Source organism: Betta splendens, chromosome 1 (genome assembly GCF_900634795.4).
Source record: "Betta splendens chromosome 1, fBetSpl5.4, whole genome shotgun sequence".
Taxonomy (NCBI): domain Eukaryota; kingdom Metazoa; phylum Chordata; class Actinopteri; order Anabantiformes; family Osphronemidae; genus Betta; species Betta splendens.
Genome location: NC_040881.3, coordinates 19,137,075 through 19,152,768, shown reverse-complemented (window position 1 = coordinate 19,152,768; position 15,694 = coordinate 19,137,075). Strand labels below are relative to the sequence as shown.

Genomic DNA, 15,694 nt, shown 5'->3' with positions numbered 1-15,694 from the left:
AAAGACCACAAACATTACAGGTCCAGTAAAGAGTTATGTGCACTGAAATTGGACCAGTTTTATTCTAGCTCTAGCTGGTTTATTTCAAAAACGTGTAGTCACGGTTTTTCATACTGTAACACAGTAGCCAGCAGCCATGAATATTGCTTTATCGGTTCACTAATGACAACTACAGAAACAACATCAGGACAAAAATAATTTCAACAGTTATTTTCAGTGGAAAGTGCAAATTTAAGTACAGATATCAGAATGAGATATTGGACACGTGGGAGAAACATGTAAAACAACTCAGTAAAATACATTTATTGACAAAAAAAAAACTTGTCTTAATTTCATCTTTTAATTTTACACACAAAAATATTAAAATACTTTACAGGGCTTTTTATCTGAATATTCAAATTCGATCAGATCAGTTCACTCAAACACATAGACTGTACAATGACAACGTGCTCGTCCTTTTTAATAATCAGTGCTTGTTTCACTTAATTAATTTTTTTCAGGGAACAATGCATTTAAAATTATGCATAGTTATTACTTGGTATTTAGCAATATATTTGAGAGACCTTGCTGCATTTCATGCAATTCATATCCCAATAGGTCCCTCGCTCTCCATCAAACGTCATTCAGAGCCAGGTGCTTAAATGTTGTAATACATAAAAAATACACAGTACGACATTCATAACAGGGATTATCTTGATTACCCAAACTTTAAAGTCAAAATAATGTGATTCTTCACAACCATGTTAAAGTATACAACATGTACTTTAACAGAATTTCAAAAGGTACTTAAAATGATTTACAAGTGGGCTAAAATTGCCCCAGTGCAACATGAGAAAGAAACTGCTCCAGAAATCCTTTGCACCACTCTTCAGTCAATGTCTTTGACATGGACGCGTGTCTGGACTTTCCCTCAGCTGAGAGGTGACTCTTTAGGACATACTTGGTAAATTGCAGACCTCTCACTTGGAGTCGTCTTTAACAACACAATTAACATTCTCCTTCTGTCATTGCTACAGTATTTATCACTGACTAACGAGCTGCTTTAAGTTCCTTTCTGAAGTCTACATTAGCTGCTAACAAAACGACCTAGCATTAATAATGTCACATGTGTGGGAGATCGTGTTCAAGGTTTCAAACAGAAGTGAGAAAATATTTGAAGAGGCCTGTTAATATGAACACAGGATAAGAACACAGGCGCAAACCTGACGAAATAATCCCCTGCTTTGAGGCTAAAAGACGAGTCTGTGAATGTCCCCTGTGAGCAGAACAGAGGCATCACATTAATAAGTGGAAGAAAAGAGAAGCTTATCATAGATCCTATGTTGGCTTAAATTCTGAACATGTGCTCATAAAGCCAAGAGTACAAAAAAAACATTTGCTCATTTTGTCAGTGCTGATTACAGCTACACCAAATATCACACCGCTGCAACAGCACTTTACCAGTAGTGGCCACGTCCAGGCCTTCCTATGTCATCACCGAGCAGGTGTAACTGTAACAAGTCCTTGGTTCTCAGTTCTCTGAAGCATAAACAACTAAAAATCATTGCATCTGAACACATTACAACAGAAAATGCTTTGACACCTTAGTTTCCACTATACGATTATTCACACAATTGAACTGTTGAAATCGTCGGTTAGCTATCAAAAGTAGAAATAAGTTCAGGAAGAGCGCTCTCGCTATTAATGTGCTCCTCTGGTAACTGGAGATACAAAACACTAACGAAGAAGGATGACGAGAGTGAGCCTTTGGACTCTGTAAATCTAGCATCATTAAGGCATCATCTATCCAGTATTGCTAAAAAGAGCGACTAGTCGGTTAACATGTAAAACGACCTCTGTGTATGAGAAGAAGATAAAAACTGACACTTCCAGACAGAGTGCAAAAAAGGTGTTTAAATCAAAACCTGTACTGCCTAATGGATCAATAAGTACCAAGCATCCTTTAGAAGGAACGCGTTGATGGCTAATTTGCTCTGTTAGCTACTAACATGCAAAGTGCACAATGTTTAGGAAAAACTAATTCTTTTTTTAACTTACAACTTCCAAATGTTTGGTTTCATCTGCTTAATCTCCATTGCAACTGGAAAGATATAAAACCCTCGCGGGAGCTGGAAATAATATCTGGTGCTGGCCGCTGACACTGATGCCAGTTGCTAGAGGACGGTAGTGAGGGGTGTGTACCCTTTTAACATTTCTGTGACTTAATACCTTAGATTTTAAAGCCAGAGTTCCTGGCGTTTCTGGCATTTACATGCAGTGAAGGCTATTGCGGTAATGAGTGCTCTAAATGTTCACAAAAGGAAAAACAGGTGACAGAAAAGTCTGAGGTAATAACTAGTTTCACTTTAAAAATGCCACTAACAACACATGTAAAATGACAGTATATCAATTCCTAACATAATAAATGCCTACAGGCTGTAACTCTGTAGAGGATCTGGATGAAATGCTGGGTGGGGAGGGAAGACAAAATATTGAGGAAGACACTTGAGGTTGCTGATTCTCGCTGACTGAATGGAAACGCTTGTTCAAGGTGTGGAGGGAATTCATCGATGGTCAGTGCTTGAGGAGTCAGAGGAAACCCACCCTGACCTTGAGTTCACACTAAAACCAGGAGCCTGCGCAGCACCAGAACCCTGGCTCTGCCTTCATGAGCAGCCCCACTGGATCTAGCTAACAAATTAGTGCAATTTAAAAAGAGACCATTGAATTCATGCTCTCTGAAAGCTGCCTACGCAAAAAAACCTAGGAGAAGAACCTCAGATATAAGGAAAACATGAAAAAAACACTAACTTGATGCTTAAGTCCATCTTGTTATACATTCATAAAAGAGGGTTAAGGGAAACATGACAGAGAAGGAAAGATGTCAAAACTCTTGAACCTCAGCTCTTCAAGCCGTTTGAAGTCCTGTATCTTCATTTCAGCTGCTCCACTAGAGTCACCCGTTCTTGTCTCCGCCCTTCTCTCCCGCTGCCTACAAACACAATTGCAAGGCTTGAACATGAACATGAACGTGACAACCTCACCAAACGGCAGAATCCTGCGGCGGCGCTCACTCCGGGCTTGTGGTGCGTGGCTTCCTGCAGGCCAAACAGGCCGCCTCCCTGGGCGCCCTGCAGGGGCGAGGCTGTGGCAGACGACAGCAGGCTGGGGGACTGGGCGATCATGGGCGAGTTGGGGGTGGAGGCGAGCGCTCCTGTCAGTGTGAGACGCTGCAGCTCCCTCTGTCTCTGCTGCTGCAGCATCTGGCACACCACCACCTGCTGCTCCTGGTGGAGGAGAGGGCAGGCGGCACACGTCACTCGGCGAACTCTGCATTTGAGCATTACAACCTGGGCTGTTTCACACTAGATCACTGTTCTGTTTCCAGGGAAATGGTAGCTGCTCTGCTGTTTCTGTTTTTGTTACACAGGAACTAACTTTAAATTCATTGAAGTTGACCTAAACCTACACTCAGTAACCTGAGAAGAACAGGCTAAGGAGCTAATTAAGAATGTGACTATAAACAATAGTCAGTATTCCAGCTTCCAGCTGCTTTTCTATCTGTGATATAATTGTATATTCTTAAATCACCTACCTCTTACATTCTTACATGATACTTGACAATAACTCACTTGGATAATTCTTTAATGGTTTGAATTTTACTAATGTTATTTTGGAAGAACAATTATTCTAGCGTTAACCAGAAATTGGTTAAAATGTCTGTCTCCCCAACTATGATGCCGTGACAGTTTGTAGTGTACTATGACCCAGGAGAGTTTCATTACAGGAGTGAAGTTCTGCGACGTTAGGAACTGCTGGAGCTGCTGCTGTTGCTGCTGCTGCTCCAGAAGAAGCTGCTTCTGTTGCTCTGACAGGATCGTAGACCTGAAAGACAAATATTGATGTGCTGTCACTTCACACATCAGATGTCAACAACAACAACAACAGTATAAACCCACAGAGCTTTATGTGTGGTTTCAGCAGAAGCAGGTTGCCATTGTGTCAAGTGATAAAATTCACTCTCCAGCCTATTTAAGGACACGTACGGGCTCACACTCTTGGGAAGATGAAAGCTCTGTGCCAGTGCCTGAGGGTTGAGCGGTGGAGGCTGGGGGCGCAGAGCAGGAAGTGTGGGCTGAGGGGCGTTTGGGACGGGAGACTGGATGACGCCGTTCAGACTGCCGAGCACGCCGTTCACAGTCAGCTGAGGACTTCCTGCAAGCGATGCCATGAGCCCACCCACCACAGGAAGGGAGGAGCTGCCGGCCTGGCTGATGGTCCCCAGGCCGTCGCTCAGGCCTCTGCCCAGACCGTTGAGCAGGGGCTGGTTGAAGGAGGCGGGGCTCTGCTGAGGAGGAGGAGTACTTTGGAACGAGAGGGATGAGCTGCTGCGGGACGGACTACCAGAGTGCAGCTCCTGCAACAAAGACAAGGAAAGCGCATTGTAGTGTCATGAGGGGTCTGCTTCCTACTGATACTGATGTATGCAGTGCTTTTATAGTCTCTATATACAGTTTATGTGGATGGAACCCTCAGTATTTAACCAATTTAACACCATAAAGAGGTGTCATGATTTAATCACATCACACTTCTGACCCTGCTCTGTAAATGTGTAGGTATGAAAAGAACTACAGGTCCTCACCTCAGACGAGGTAACAAAAGAGGTGTCATTCAGGAAGCAGGTTTTGGACAGGGGACTCTTATTGGTGCTCAGGGGGTCTACAGAACAGAGAGGCACAAAACACAGGGTAAAAACTAAAGAATCCAACTTAGCATTGTTTTATAGCATCTTCACATCTATAATCATGCTAGCCTGATTTCAGCTATTCTCACACAGCCGTCCCCAACTTTTTTTTGCACCACTGACCAGTTTAATGTCACACAATATTTTACTATGTGGCAGAAATATACAACAAAATAAAATGATGCAACCGGCAGAAAAACTGGTATTTTCTAAATATAATAATAAACATGCATCCACCGCGTGTGCAGCTTTATTAGCAGCATCCTCGAAACATCGTGTGACATGCCGAATGCTTGGTTTTCATGTGGTGAAGCAGTTAAAAAAGCTTCATAGCTTCGTTAGAAAGACAGGCACTGCATATTATGTAGAGTGGGTTTAGTGCCTAGGAACAACCTGTTGTAATAAGTCTTTGTTTCAAGTAGGACTTGGTATCCTCTGTTAAATGCAGCTTTATTTTCTTCTTCTGTCTCCTCAATCGATCTTTTACGCTGCACAAAGAACTTTTGAAAAACATTTGTTTGCTAGCTTGGAGGTTTCAGTTTAGCAGTAATGTATTACGGGTTAATGGCCGGAGGAGCCCCTTTACAAAGGGAGCGGTTGTAGGTGAGACACGTGACGTCTGGACATGAGACCGAGTAAGAGTGAGTCAGAAATGGATTTAGTGTAAAGATTCCAGTAATTATTCAAAATTAAAACATTGTTCAAAATCACACAATAACACGCGGAGTGGTAATAGTCCGCGGCACAGGGGTTGGGGATCACTGGTTTAATGAACAAACGGTACAGAAACTGACTGATAACTAGTGGAAAGTAATGTTTATGAGGGGTAGTTTTAGATAAAATGTTACTTTTTATAAAGGCTTCAGCACCACAGGCGTCCAACTGCCTTTGATTTAAAAAAATATAGCAAAAATAAAGCCCTGCAATGTCCCTTTTTTACCAATGTATTATTTCAGTGTTTTTTTTATATGGATACATTTTCAATCAGAGTAATGTAAAACAATCTAATAATGTCCACTGTAAATGGTCCCTTTCCAGCTCTCAAGACAGCAACTATGTAGAAGATCTTTTTAGTAAATCTTGAGGGATTGCTGAATTGCCATATTGCCCAGCCAGTGAGCATGTGGGCCTAAATTTTAGCTGCTAGGATTTGGTGTGGGATCATAGTCGATTAAGGGTAGAAGGGATACTGCAGTGAATGATTTCTATTTCCAGGGATAGAAAAAAGGAAACTGTGTTACTCAAGCCCTGATTTCTATACAGTTAACTCCCTCAAAGTGATAAAAAAAAACACCTTTTGAACAAAGATGTTAGCAGTTTTTCATGGTTTGGATTCTGTTAGTAAAGAATAGTTTAATAATATAACTAGTTTAAAGTATGCAGCACTTTGCTCGATTTGTCTTTATAAAAAATGAAGAAAGGAGAAAGGGAAACAAAATAAAAGGAGATGCAGAGTATTACATAATGTAATAGATACGGGAGAAGAAGAAATAAGGAACCCGACCTTGGGTGGATGACAGGAAATTGATCTGGGCAGACGCGTGCATGGATCCCTGTGTGGAATGAATGTGAGGAGGAAAGGGCACGGCCAGTTCAGTATTGAGCAGTTGCAGCCGCTCCTTCTTTGCAGTCAGGCTGAGGATCTGGTCCTGGAGTCGCTGGTTCTCCTGCTGCAGCGAGTGCAGCGACTGGAGCATCTCCACAACTAGAGGAGGGCAGGCAGGAGAGATGTTACATAATTAGCACAGCAACTCCAGGAGGCTGCTGATTTAACAAAATGATATGTAAAGAATCAAGAAATAACCATTCATGGAAATTTCTATTTTTGTGTAAAATGTGAACCATTAGTAAACAAAAGAACACTAAATGTGGGTAAAATCAGCCCTTGGCGCTGTTAGAGGGGCTCTTCTGTTGTTGTGCCCCATGGCCTTCTTGCGTTTGTGGTTTCCTCATTTCCTGTGTTCCAGTGATGACTAATTTTGTTCACCTGTGTTTAGTGTTATTTAAGCCCTTTCTTTTGTTTCATTCCTTGCTGGTTTGACATAGGTTGTAAGCTTTTGGTGTCCTTGATGCCTGTCCTTTGTCATCTGTGAGGGTTTGTCGTTTGTGCATTTATGTTTAGGTTTGTTTGCCCGTTATCAATAGAGCGTGTTTAATTCCTCTGCTCAGTAAGAGCGCACTTCACCCGTGCTCTGTAAAAGCAGTAATTCCCCTCTCAGAGCGGGCGCTAATTAATCGTTCCACCTCCACAGCGCCTCCTCTCCTGTCCCTGTACCCTGTCAAGCTCGGGAGTTTGTAACACTAAACTACTGCCATGGGTCAAACCAGTATCTAATACAAGACATTTAATTGTAGTGTAATGCAAGTCTGGTACAAAGCCGTCTAAATAATAATAAGAAAAAAGATATGACATCTGTTATGAAATGTGTCGATCCAATATCATGCTTTAATGTTGTGGTGGGCAACATTATCTTATCCCACTACACTCTCAGTGTATGCCGGGACTGTGGACATCACTGAGTCATGCTTTCTCACTCACTGTTGACTCCCATCTCTCCGTTGCCATGCTTTTCCAGAAGCAGTTCAATGTGGGAGCTGGCTGCAGGGACGTTCTCGGGCCGGGCTCTAACTCCAGGTCCCAGCCCGTCTCTCTGGTCAAACAGCAGAGGAAGACAGCTCATGGGAGACCTGGTTGCAGACGAGGAGAAACCAAAAAAAAAAAGTCAAAAAAGCCACCTCATGTGACGGTTGAACCAGCCAGCGCTGGGCCTGCATCCGGTGTCTAAGCCACCTAACCAGACACCGCTCTCCTGGCTGCTGCTGCTGACTGAAATAGAAACTCAGCTAACTACAGCTGAGTCCAGTGGTAGAGATGATAAACCGGTGCCATAAAAGAGTGTGTGCACCTTCATGTGTTGTAAGCAAAGATGAAGAGTAAAGGCTGACTTACTGAGAGGAGAGGCTCTCCCTCGGGGAGTTCCCCTGACATGGGAATCGGCAGTCATCGAGGTCAAACTCTGCAAATATTGAGACATTAACTTGACTTCTCTTGACCTAAAGCCTTTACTTTTCATTATTAAAGCATAAGATGTGTTCTGTGCCATGTGCAAAATGTATAAAAAGAAGCTTTCTTGTGAATGTTTTAAGCAAGTGGATGCTGAAACCTCTGTCACTCCCACCTTGCAGTGAGGTCTGGGCTTGGCTCAGTAGTGGTGGGGCTGTAGAGAGACAGCTGGCAAAAGGCTGAGAGGAGGCCAGGCTGTAGGAGGTGCTGGAACCTAGATGGACCTGTGGGAACATAAAACACCCACGACAGGCAAGGACAAAGGCCACATTTAAAAAACAGGCAACATTTAATCCATTGTATCTTTCTTACTATACAATCACCTAAATGTTAAAACTGAACAAATGATACAATGACTTGTTAAACTGTTTTACATTTTTCTTTGCATTTTCTTAAAGGAAAGAAGGAAAGCTGCTGCTAGTAGTATTACAGATGTGACAATAGTCCTTTGTGTTTCTTTTTATTCACAAGAAGAGTCACCTATCAGACACGGGCGCCGTGCACTGGATCTGACAGAACCGTACAGTTCTGTCTAACATACCTGTGTGTTTGAGACAGCGTTGATGGACGGGAGTGAGAGTGAGGAGCTGTGGGATGGAAGGAGTCCTGAGGAGAGAGGGGTGCTACACATGCCCCCCCCTAAGGACAAGGAGGTGCTACACACTCCTCCACCCAGGGAGATGGGGGTACTGCAAACACCCCCACCTAGCATGAGAGGGTCCTTGATGCTGGAGTAGACACCTTAGACACAAGATGAGGAAGATGTTAGGAAGCAGGCACAGGAAGAGAAGAGTGCAGCACCCACAAAAATATTATCTGGGACCAAACCTCTGCCTCGCAAAGATTAAAAAACTATTGTGAGACATTTATTCCAGACTTGTGAAACTATGAAACATTCTCTGAATTCTTCCTGCTAGACACGTGCTGGGTGTCCATCAGCTTCTCCTCTGCACCACTACACGGATGGACCTGTGGTGCTGATGTGGCATGTTTAATGGGAACATTTCAACAAAGCTGAGCTGCAAATGAGCAAAGCGACAAAAAAGATAGCAGTGCAGTTTTTCTTTCTGCACACAGGAAGCTCGAGGGCTACCACACACACGCCCACCCACACACACAGACTCACCAGAGCCGAGCAACGAGTTGCTGCGACTTGTGGAAAAACTGCTGGTAGAAGAGGAGAGCGAGGAGGAGGCGGAGCTGGCAGTGGGAGGTGCGGCGCTGGGGAAAGCAGGGTGTGGGACGGATGACGAGCTGGAGTAGAGCGAGGAGCTCGGGGCTGGAGCTGGAGCTGGAGGCGGAGGTGCAGCGTGGTGATGGTGGTGGTGATGCTCCTCCTCCCTTCTCTCTCGGTTCTTGCTGCCCCGCGGGCGCCCGGGGCCATGGCGGCTCTTCTTGCTGCTGCGGTGTCTCCTCTCTCGAGGCAGCGGAGGAGGCGTGGCTTTGTCCTCTAGCTCCGCCTCCTCCAGGGTAGGCAGCGTGCTCAGTTGAGACGGCTTGCAGAGAGACTTAGAAGGTTTGTAGTCCCCTGAGGATGAGATCTTGCGAATCTTGCTGCTGCTGCTCAGCCCTGATGACGAGGTGATGCGCATGATGGACCCGAACGTTGAGATGGTGACCTTGTTTTCGAAAGGGCTCGAGTTGCCCTCTGACCTGTCGTGACCTTGCGAGCCTGCCAGCGGGCCGTCGGCAGGCGTCAGGGCTGGCGGCTTGTGGTATTTCCTGTCCTCCTCCTCTTCTAACTCCTCCTGGTCTTTGAACTCCTCTTTCTCGTCCTCCTCTTCCTCATCATCTGGCTGGACCGCTGGCCTCCTGTGGCGCTCCTTGGGCTCCTCCCCGCTGTGGTCGTCGCCGCCGCGGTCATGGTCACGCTCCAGGCGGGAGGAAGAAGAGAACGCATGGAAATCCTGAGCGGAAGACAAGGAGCCACCTCCACACAAACAAAAGAAAACAACTCAATGATCTCCGTCATCTGTAGTGAGTGTCAGTCTAATACAGGCAGCAGTGTGAAATCATCCTTTACCTGTGTTGAAGGGGCTCGATGAGCAGGAGGAAGAGGAGCAGCTCTTGCCGGCACCTCCCGTCTTCTTACTGCGATGACTGTGACTGTGTGAGCTCAGCTTCTTGGACTTCACGTCGCTCTCCTTGCTGCTGTGGTGACTGGAGGAGATCTGCTACCACACACACACAAGAAGGCACACAGGTATTGTGGCATCCAGACCGACGCACAACATAAAGGCCAACGTCCCCCAGTGTGTCGGCCTCTCATACCTTTTCTATAGTGCTGCTTGTCACTGAAGAGCTCAGGCTGTCGGAGGACTTCTTGTGGCGTTCCTTCTGACGAAGCTTGTCTTTGTGACTCTGATAATAAACACAACCAAGGTTAAACTTAGATATGATTCAAGGCTCAAAAAGGACATGGAAATTGAATCCAGCCGTCATTTAACCTGGGCTCGTACCTTCCGTTGTCTGTGGTAGTGGTGTTTGTCCTGTGGGGGGGAGCTGGAGTGACCCCTGGAATGACTGAAGGAACTACTCGTGTTTTCACTGGAGCGCAACTTCTTCTGCTGTAAGTGAGAAAAAGCCAATTCAGACTGTCAGCTGATGGTTTTTAATAGTTGGACACTTATGTCATTTTCTGTGGGTGAGAACAACAATCTTTATGTATTCTACAGCTAAAGACAGTTTGCTCAGCATAAAACAACCCAAAAACCCAGTCCCACAGCACCACTGCCCGGAACAGCACCATTTCCACGCTTCCCCTAAACTGCCCCAGCTCCAGGACTCATCTCCTGGATCAGAAGCAGAAAGATCCAATTCACTGTTTCTCGTCACATTGATCTTTTATTCTACAATTGTACAACACTGTATTTCTTTACAGGTGAGTCTGGACTATGGAGTCACAGGGTTGTTAAGTAATCAGCAGCATCACTGAAAGGGTACCTGTTGATGTGAGAAATTAACATTTAAAATGAAAAATGCAGTTTGACCATCAGGGTCTAAGATGCACAGGTGGTAATAAACAGCGTACTTGTTAGTCATCAGGGAAAAGTGTGACATCAGTGAATGAGCCTGAGGGAGACTGAGAACTTTACCATTTTGTTATAGTGATGCTTGCAGTAGCCACAGTACTTCACGTTGTCTGCCTCGGGGCCTTCCTCCTCACACAGAAGACCAGCCATCTGAGCACTGAACACAGGGGGTACAGGGTCAGACAGGGGAGGAAACATGATAGCACAGATGTCCCACAAGCATGAACGCACACACACACACACACACACACACACACACACACACACACACACACACACACACACACACACACACACACACACACACACACACACACACACACACTTTAACATTGGTGCAGGTAAAACATGTAGCTAGTCTAAACTAGTCTTACTGTAGCTTTAAATTTGATTCATCACGTGGAACGTAATATGAATCGGCTTCAAACCGAAAGGAAGGTGAGAACAAAATGATTAATAGGAAATACATAAAGGAGGAACCACAAACAGGAAGAGGCTGTTTGTGTCGCTTTATTTTTAGCAACTTTTAACTTTTTGTCAGTCTCTTCACATGAATTGTAAGTATTCCTACCTGAGCACCCATGTCACACACACACACACACACACACACACACACACACACACACACACACACACACACACACACACACACACACACCTACCAGGTGACGTGGAAAGCCTGCCTGCAGCCCTGCCTGTTGCAGGTCATGCAGGCCCCGCAGGCGGCCTTGCTCTCCCTCCCATGCTCCTCACAGATGTAACACGGCTGGCGAAGGGAGACATTTTAGGCCTTATTATTATCCGCTTGACCAAAGCTCACACAACATGCACGTTCTTTCAAAATAAGTGTATAGGTTTTATATGGAGCTTTATCGTCTGCTGCTCCACTGAACTATTATGTTGGGCTTATTATTGTTAGTGCAACGCGGCAGAGGCTAAATGCTTCTTCATTTGAGTCCAGCCGCAGCAGCTCCGAAAGTGATTATGATTAAGTTTTTCTTGTCAAGTCAACAGATGGAGCTCTGAAACAGAATAAGGTTTGGCTCAGGCTTACACACACAGCCAATCTACTGAATTAACTACGCAGAGACATGATATGATAATAACATTAAGTTATATGTTTGCTTTTAAAAGCAAACTTCAGGTTTTCCAATCTGGAGTCTGAGAGTTTTTTCTCCTTCTCAGTGTCCCAACAACAAACTTAAGCAGATTGTTAATGTTTGCTAACATTAACACATTTCAAGGCTTTGGCGTTGGCAACTGTCAGCGAAGTGTCACATCATCACTACGGTGAACATCAACAGTCAGCGTCAGGACGTAGGTGTGAGGGATACGAACGTTGTCACTTGTGATTCATTCATGAGCTGTCGCTTGACTGTTGCCCTGTTTGCTGTCTGTTTGCAATTGTAACTTCTTTGTTGTTAATGTCTGACAGCTGCCACAGATATGAAGAGTTGGTGGAAAGATGATAAATGGTAACTGCCGACCCGCGCACATGAACACATCTAAGCATATTGTACATGTGTGAGCAATCACAAACAGACAGATTGAGCCTTTGTACTTGTGCCTCAGCTTTCCCCCACTGCGCAGGGCTGGCTGGTGGAAGGGGGGGAAGAGGCCTAGCAACAGGTGCTAGACAAAGGAACAGCGGGCTCTTTACCTTATCACAGCCCTCGCTCAGTGTTCCTCTGCTCCGTGTGCTGTTTCCTCGCCACCATGTCAGGCTATGTTAACGAACGGTTCGGGACGTGACTGCGTCCGGCGCATTAGGCACAGAGCGGCTTCTTGGGATTTTACTGTCCGTTGTAGCGCTGTCTGGGAATGCAGGCAGCGGAAAGTAGATGAATGGCCCCAACGGGGGCGAAGCTGAATGCAATTTACTGTAACTGACAGTAATATGAGCCCGGACCCATGTGTACATTTATATGCAGGCACGAATGCTCGCGTAGAGCGCGTCTACGCCTGGCTGCTCAGGCCATGTGTCCAACATGGATTTTTTAGGAGTCTGCTTTGGTCACATGGTGAATCCACAGATAGCTGCTTCTGCTCCACACACCTTCTACGCCATCGTATGATAAAGCTGTAGCAGCCTGAACCCCCAGCTGTATGAGACCAGATGTCCAAGGTCCCACTGTGAACCATATAAAAACCAAGACGACCGAAGATGAATCCCTCCAAATCCTTTGCAGCATCACAGTGGGTCGTTTGCTCATTGTGTCTGTGCACAATAAAAGTTCCTGCCGTGCGTTCTCGACTTTTACCTCCACCACATTTCCCAGAACGACGTGCGACAGCCTGCGGAGCGGGCGTGACCCGGCCACGTTCAGCTCCGTGTCTGTACGGTACGCGTGGGTGGAGGAAGCGGCGGCGGCGGCGACACGGGGCAAGAACCGCTCTTCTCGTTAGGAGAGCAACCACTTAAGTGCTGCTTCCCACGTGCCTCAGAACTACGTCACGTCATGGTGGGGGAGGAAATTTGTGATCCTTTCTCTGTGGGATTGTTGACACGGATGAAAAAATGCATTCTTAAATTCCTTTGCTGTTTTCTTAAGGCCGATGCTGGTGGTTAAGGCTCCAATTTAATCGGGACCAAAGAAGCTTAAAGTCGTGAATAGTTTGTTAAATATAGGTACAATTACCTGATATTATTATAAGAAACTCAAATGACAATGTTTAATACTTTGTGTGTGTACAGGTTATTTGAAAACAAACGAGTTCTTAACACGTTGTGGAGAGAATAGTTGTAGCAGAATGATGCTGAGCTGTTAGTAGCAGCTTGTGCTACTTGTTTTAAAACGGCCTTTTTAAAACAACGCTGTCACAGGTGCACATTGGTTCTGGACCAACACAGCCAGGGACGTGCTGCACGTGACAAGACATGCGCGTGCCGGTTCCCGTACCTTGATGTAGCGCTCGTTGGGGACGTACTGAAGGATGATGGGCTCCATGGTGATGACGTTGGCGAACTGCACCTCAGGGATGTAGAGCGCGCACACGACGTGGGCCCAGCCTGGTGGGAGACACGGGTGGCGGGTCAGCGGCTGAGCACGTCCGCACACACGTCCACAGACCATCAAACAACGGGGTAGCGAACGCGGACCGGGCGCGAGACTTACCGCCGCTGTCTGTCCTCTTGAGGGCGCCATCTTTGTGGGGGCACAGCTCACACCTCTGCGGCAGGACAGGGAAGAGCAGACGGCGTCGCGAGCGTGGCGTTAGTCAGGTGAACACAGGTTGTGTCGTGTGTTGTGTTGTCTGTTGGCTCACACTCACCACGCGTGCCGCCCGCTCCTGTGACTCACACTTACGACAGAACCACGGGCCCGTGGGCACCTGGACGATGCCGTAACATGCTGGGAACAGGAAACACACACGTCTATCACGCTGCGTGGGGTCGCAGGTATGTATCTTTATTCTGACATCACCTTCTAAAAGACTCACCACCCAAACTTACTCAAATTTCTAGCACTTTCACAATTACGAACAATCCTCGTATTTAATATATAAACAGTCCGTGAGGTTGATACACTGTAAATAAACCACCAGTCCGAGGCGCTTTTCCACTCGGAGGCGCTCGTGAAAGTTAACCGAAGCAACAAAGACCGTGGACCCGGGGTTAAACGGTGTCGGACCGCTTCTGGTCGCAAAAACACGCCTCTCGCAGTGTGTCGCGAACCCGACCGGGCCCAGCGCGCACGCGAGCCCGCGCACGCGCACACCTAAAGTGGCATAAAGGCGCTATCCAGGCCAGTGTCACCGCCGCTGGCCCTGCGCGTTTTATCATGTGTACCGACAGGAAACAACAAACAACACGCCTAACGTCACCTCCCCCTCCCACGCGCCCGGACACGCGAACACGCACGTAGGCAGCGGACCTACCTACATGTAGGGGCCAGGCGACCTACGGCACCTCTGGCTCTGGCCGCGGCCAGCCGCCGGCTCGGGCGCCACAGCTGCGCGGTAATTACACGCTAACAGCGGCTAACGTTACCTTGGTGAACGGCGACGCTGCAGCCGTGTCCATCACAGTAAACCAGCGGATTCTCAGCCCAGCCTCGCTCGTCTGAACACACGCAGCAACCTCCGACCATTTCCCGCATGCTGCTCCCATATGAAGAAATGTATTTCCCTCCCGGCAACGGCTCGGACCTCGCCCAGGCCCGTTAAGGGATCGCCCGGCACCTTGACGCCGCACCGGGCATAGTCGGCCGGTCCTTTCGTCGCGCAGTTTCAGCGCAGCGGGGAGACGAAATCTCGGCGTGGGGTTTGTGGTGCTGCTGCTACGTTTTTCCGTGATGTCCTCCCCGTCCCCATAGAGCCGATGCAGTGCGCATGCTCAGACCTGTTTCTCTGGATCGGAATAAAAGTCACAGCAAAGGTAGCAAGTTGGTGTATTATTTACTATTCTAGCTCAGTCGCCTTTTCGCGTCTTCAGTTTGCCATTAGTAAATTCATGTCATTTTGGAAAAAATCATTATAGCACAACCAGCTTCTTTATAGCAGCCTTATAAATTCGCCGACCAAAAACATGTGGATTAATCAGTCAAAACCGCTGGCTGCACCGACTGCTTCAATGTCGTGTTTCAACACCGCCATCTGTAGGGCATCTGTGGAACAACAAGGCATTTCATCGTATTTCACCATCCTGTGTTGTTGACCATCCAGAGTGAATACTAAACCCGAGTGCACTGCACTATTGTTTACTGGCTATGATTCAGGATATTTTGTGAACGGTTAAATGTTAATAGGTTTTAGGTGCTGTCCATCCACAGTTGATGTTTATTCTTGAGATATTCTCTCCAGTTATACTTAAAACAAATAAACCTGAAATTCAAATTGGAAACATTATTTGATTCCTTTGTGTGGTTAAATGAT

The 15,694-nt window shown here is 46.4% G+C and overlaps 1 protein-coding gene across 2 annotated transcripts; it reads right to left on the bottom strand.

Moving 5' to 3' along the window:
* Window positions 1–279: 279 nt before the first annotated feature.
* Window positions 280–15,394, bottom strand: LOC114855515 (protein AF-17). Of its 2 annotated transcripts, none has more exons than XM_029150754.3 (20): window positions 14,811–15,394; window positions 14,093–14,172; window positions 13,936–13,990; window positions 13,720–13,829; window positions 11,482–11,585; window positions 10,883–10,976; window positions 10,247–10,354; window positions 10,059–10,148; window positions 9,811–9,961; window positions 8,914–9,717; window positions 8,329–8,528; window positions 7,903–8,011; window positions 7,674–7,740; window positions 7,263–7,411; window positions 6,228–6,428; window positions 4,622–4,698; window positions 4,026–4,396; window positions 3,765–3,864; window positions 3,054–3,266; window positions 280–2,971 (listed from the first exon to the last, which is right to left on the bottom strand). In XM_029150754.3, exons 1-20 carry the CDS (start codon window positions 14,917–14,919, stop codon window positions 2,936–2,938), a joined length of 3,228 nt encoding a protein of 1,075 aa, XP_029006587.1. In that variant the 5' UTR covers window positions 14,920–15,394; the 3' UTR covers window positions 280–2,935. The 2 variants fall into 2 exon arrangements, with proteins under 2 accessions (XP_029006587.1, XP_029006674.1); XM_029150841.3 differs by having other exon boundaries at window positions 9,811–9,958; window positions 14,811–15,392.
* Window positions 15,395–15,694: the final 300 nt, after the last annotated feature.

What these genes read in the sequence shown, in the direction of transcription:
- LOC114855515 (XM_029150754.3), bottom strand. Translation starts at nt 14,919, where the DNA reads ATGCGGGAAATGGTCGGAGGTTGCTGCGTGTGTTCAGACGAGCGAGGC. An exon ending in CAGCGTCGCCGTTCACCAAG is followed by an intron (nt 14,173 to 14,810) that starts GTAACGTTAGCC and finishes TCCTGTTCCCAG; the next exon opens with CATGTTACGGCATCGTCCAG. An exon ending in ATCGAGCCCCTTCAACACAG is followed by an intron (nt 9,718 to 9,810) that starts GTAAAGGATGAT and finishes GTTTGTGTGGAG; the next exon opens with GTGGCTCCTTGTCTTCCGCT.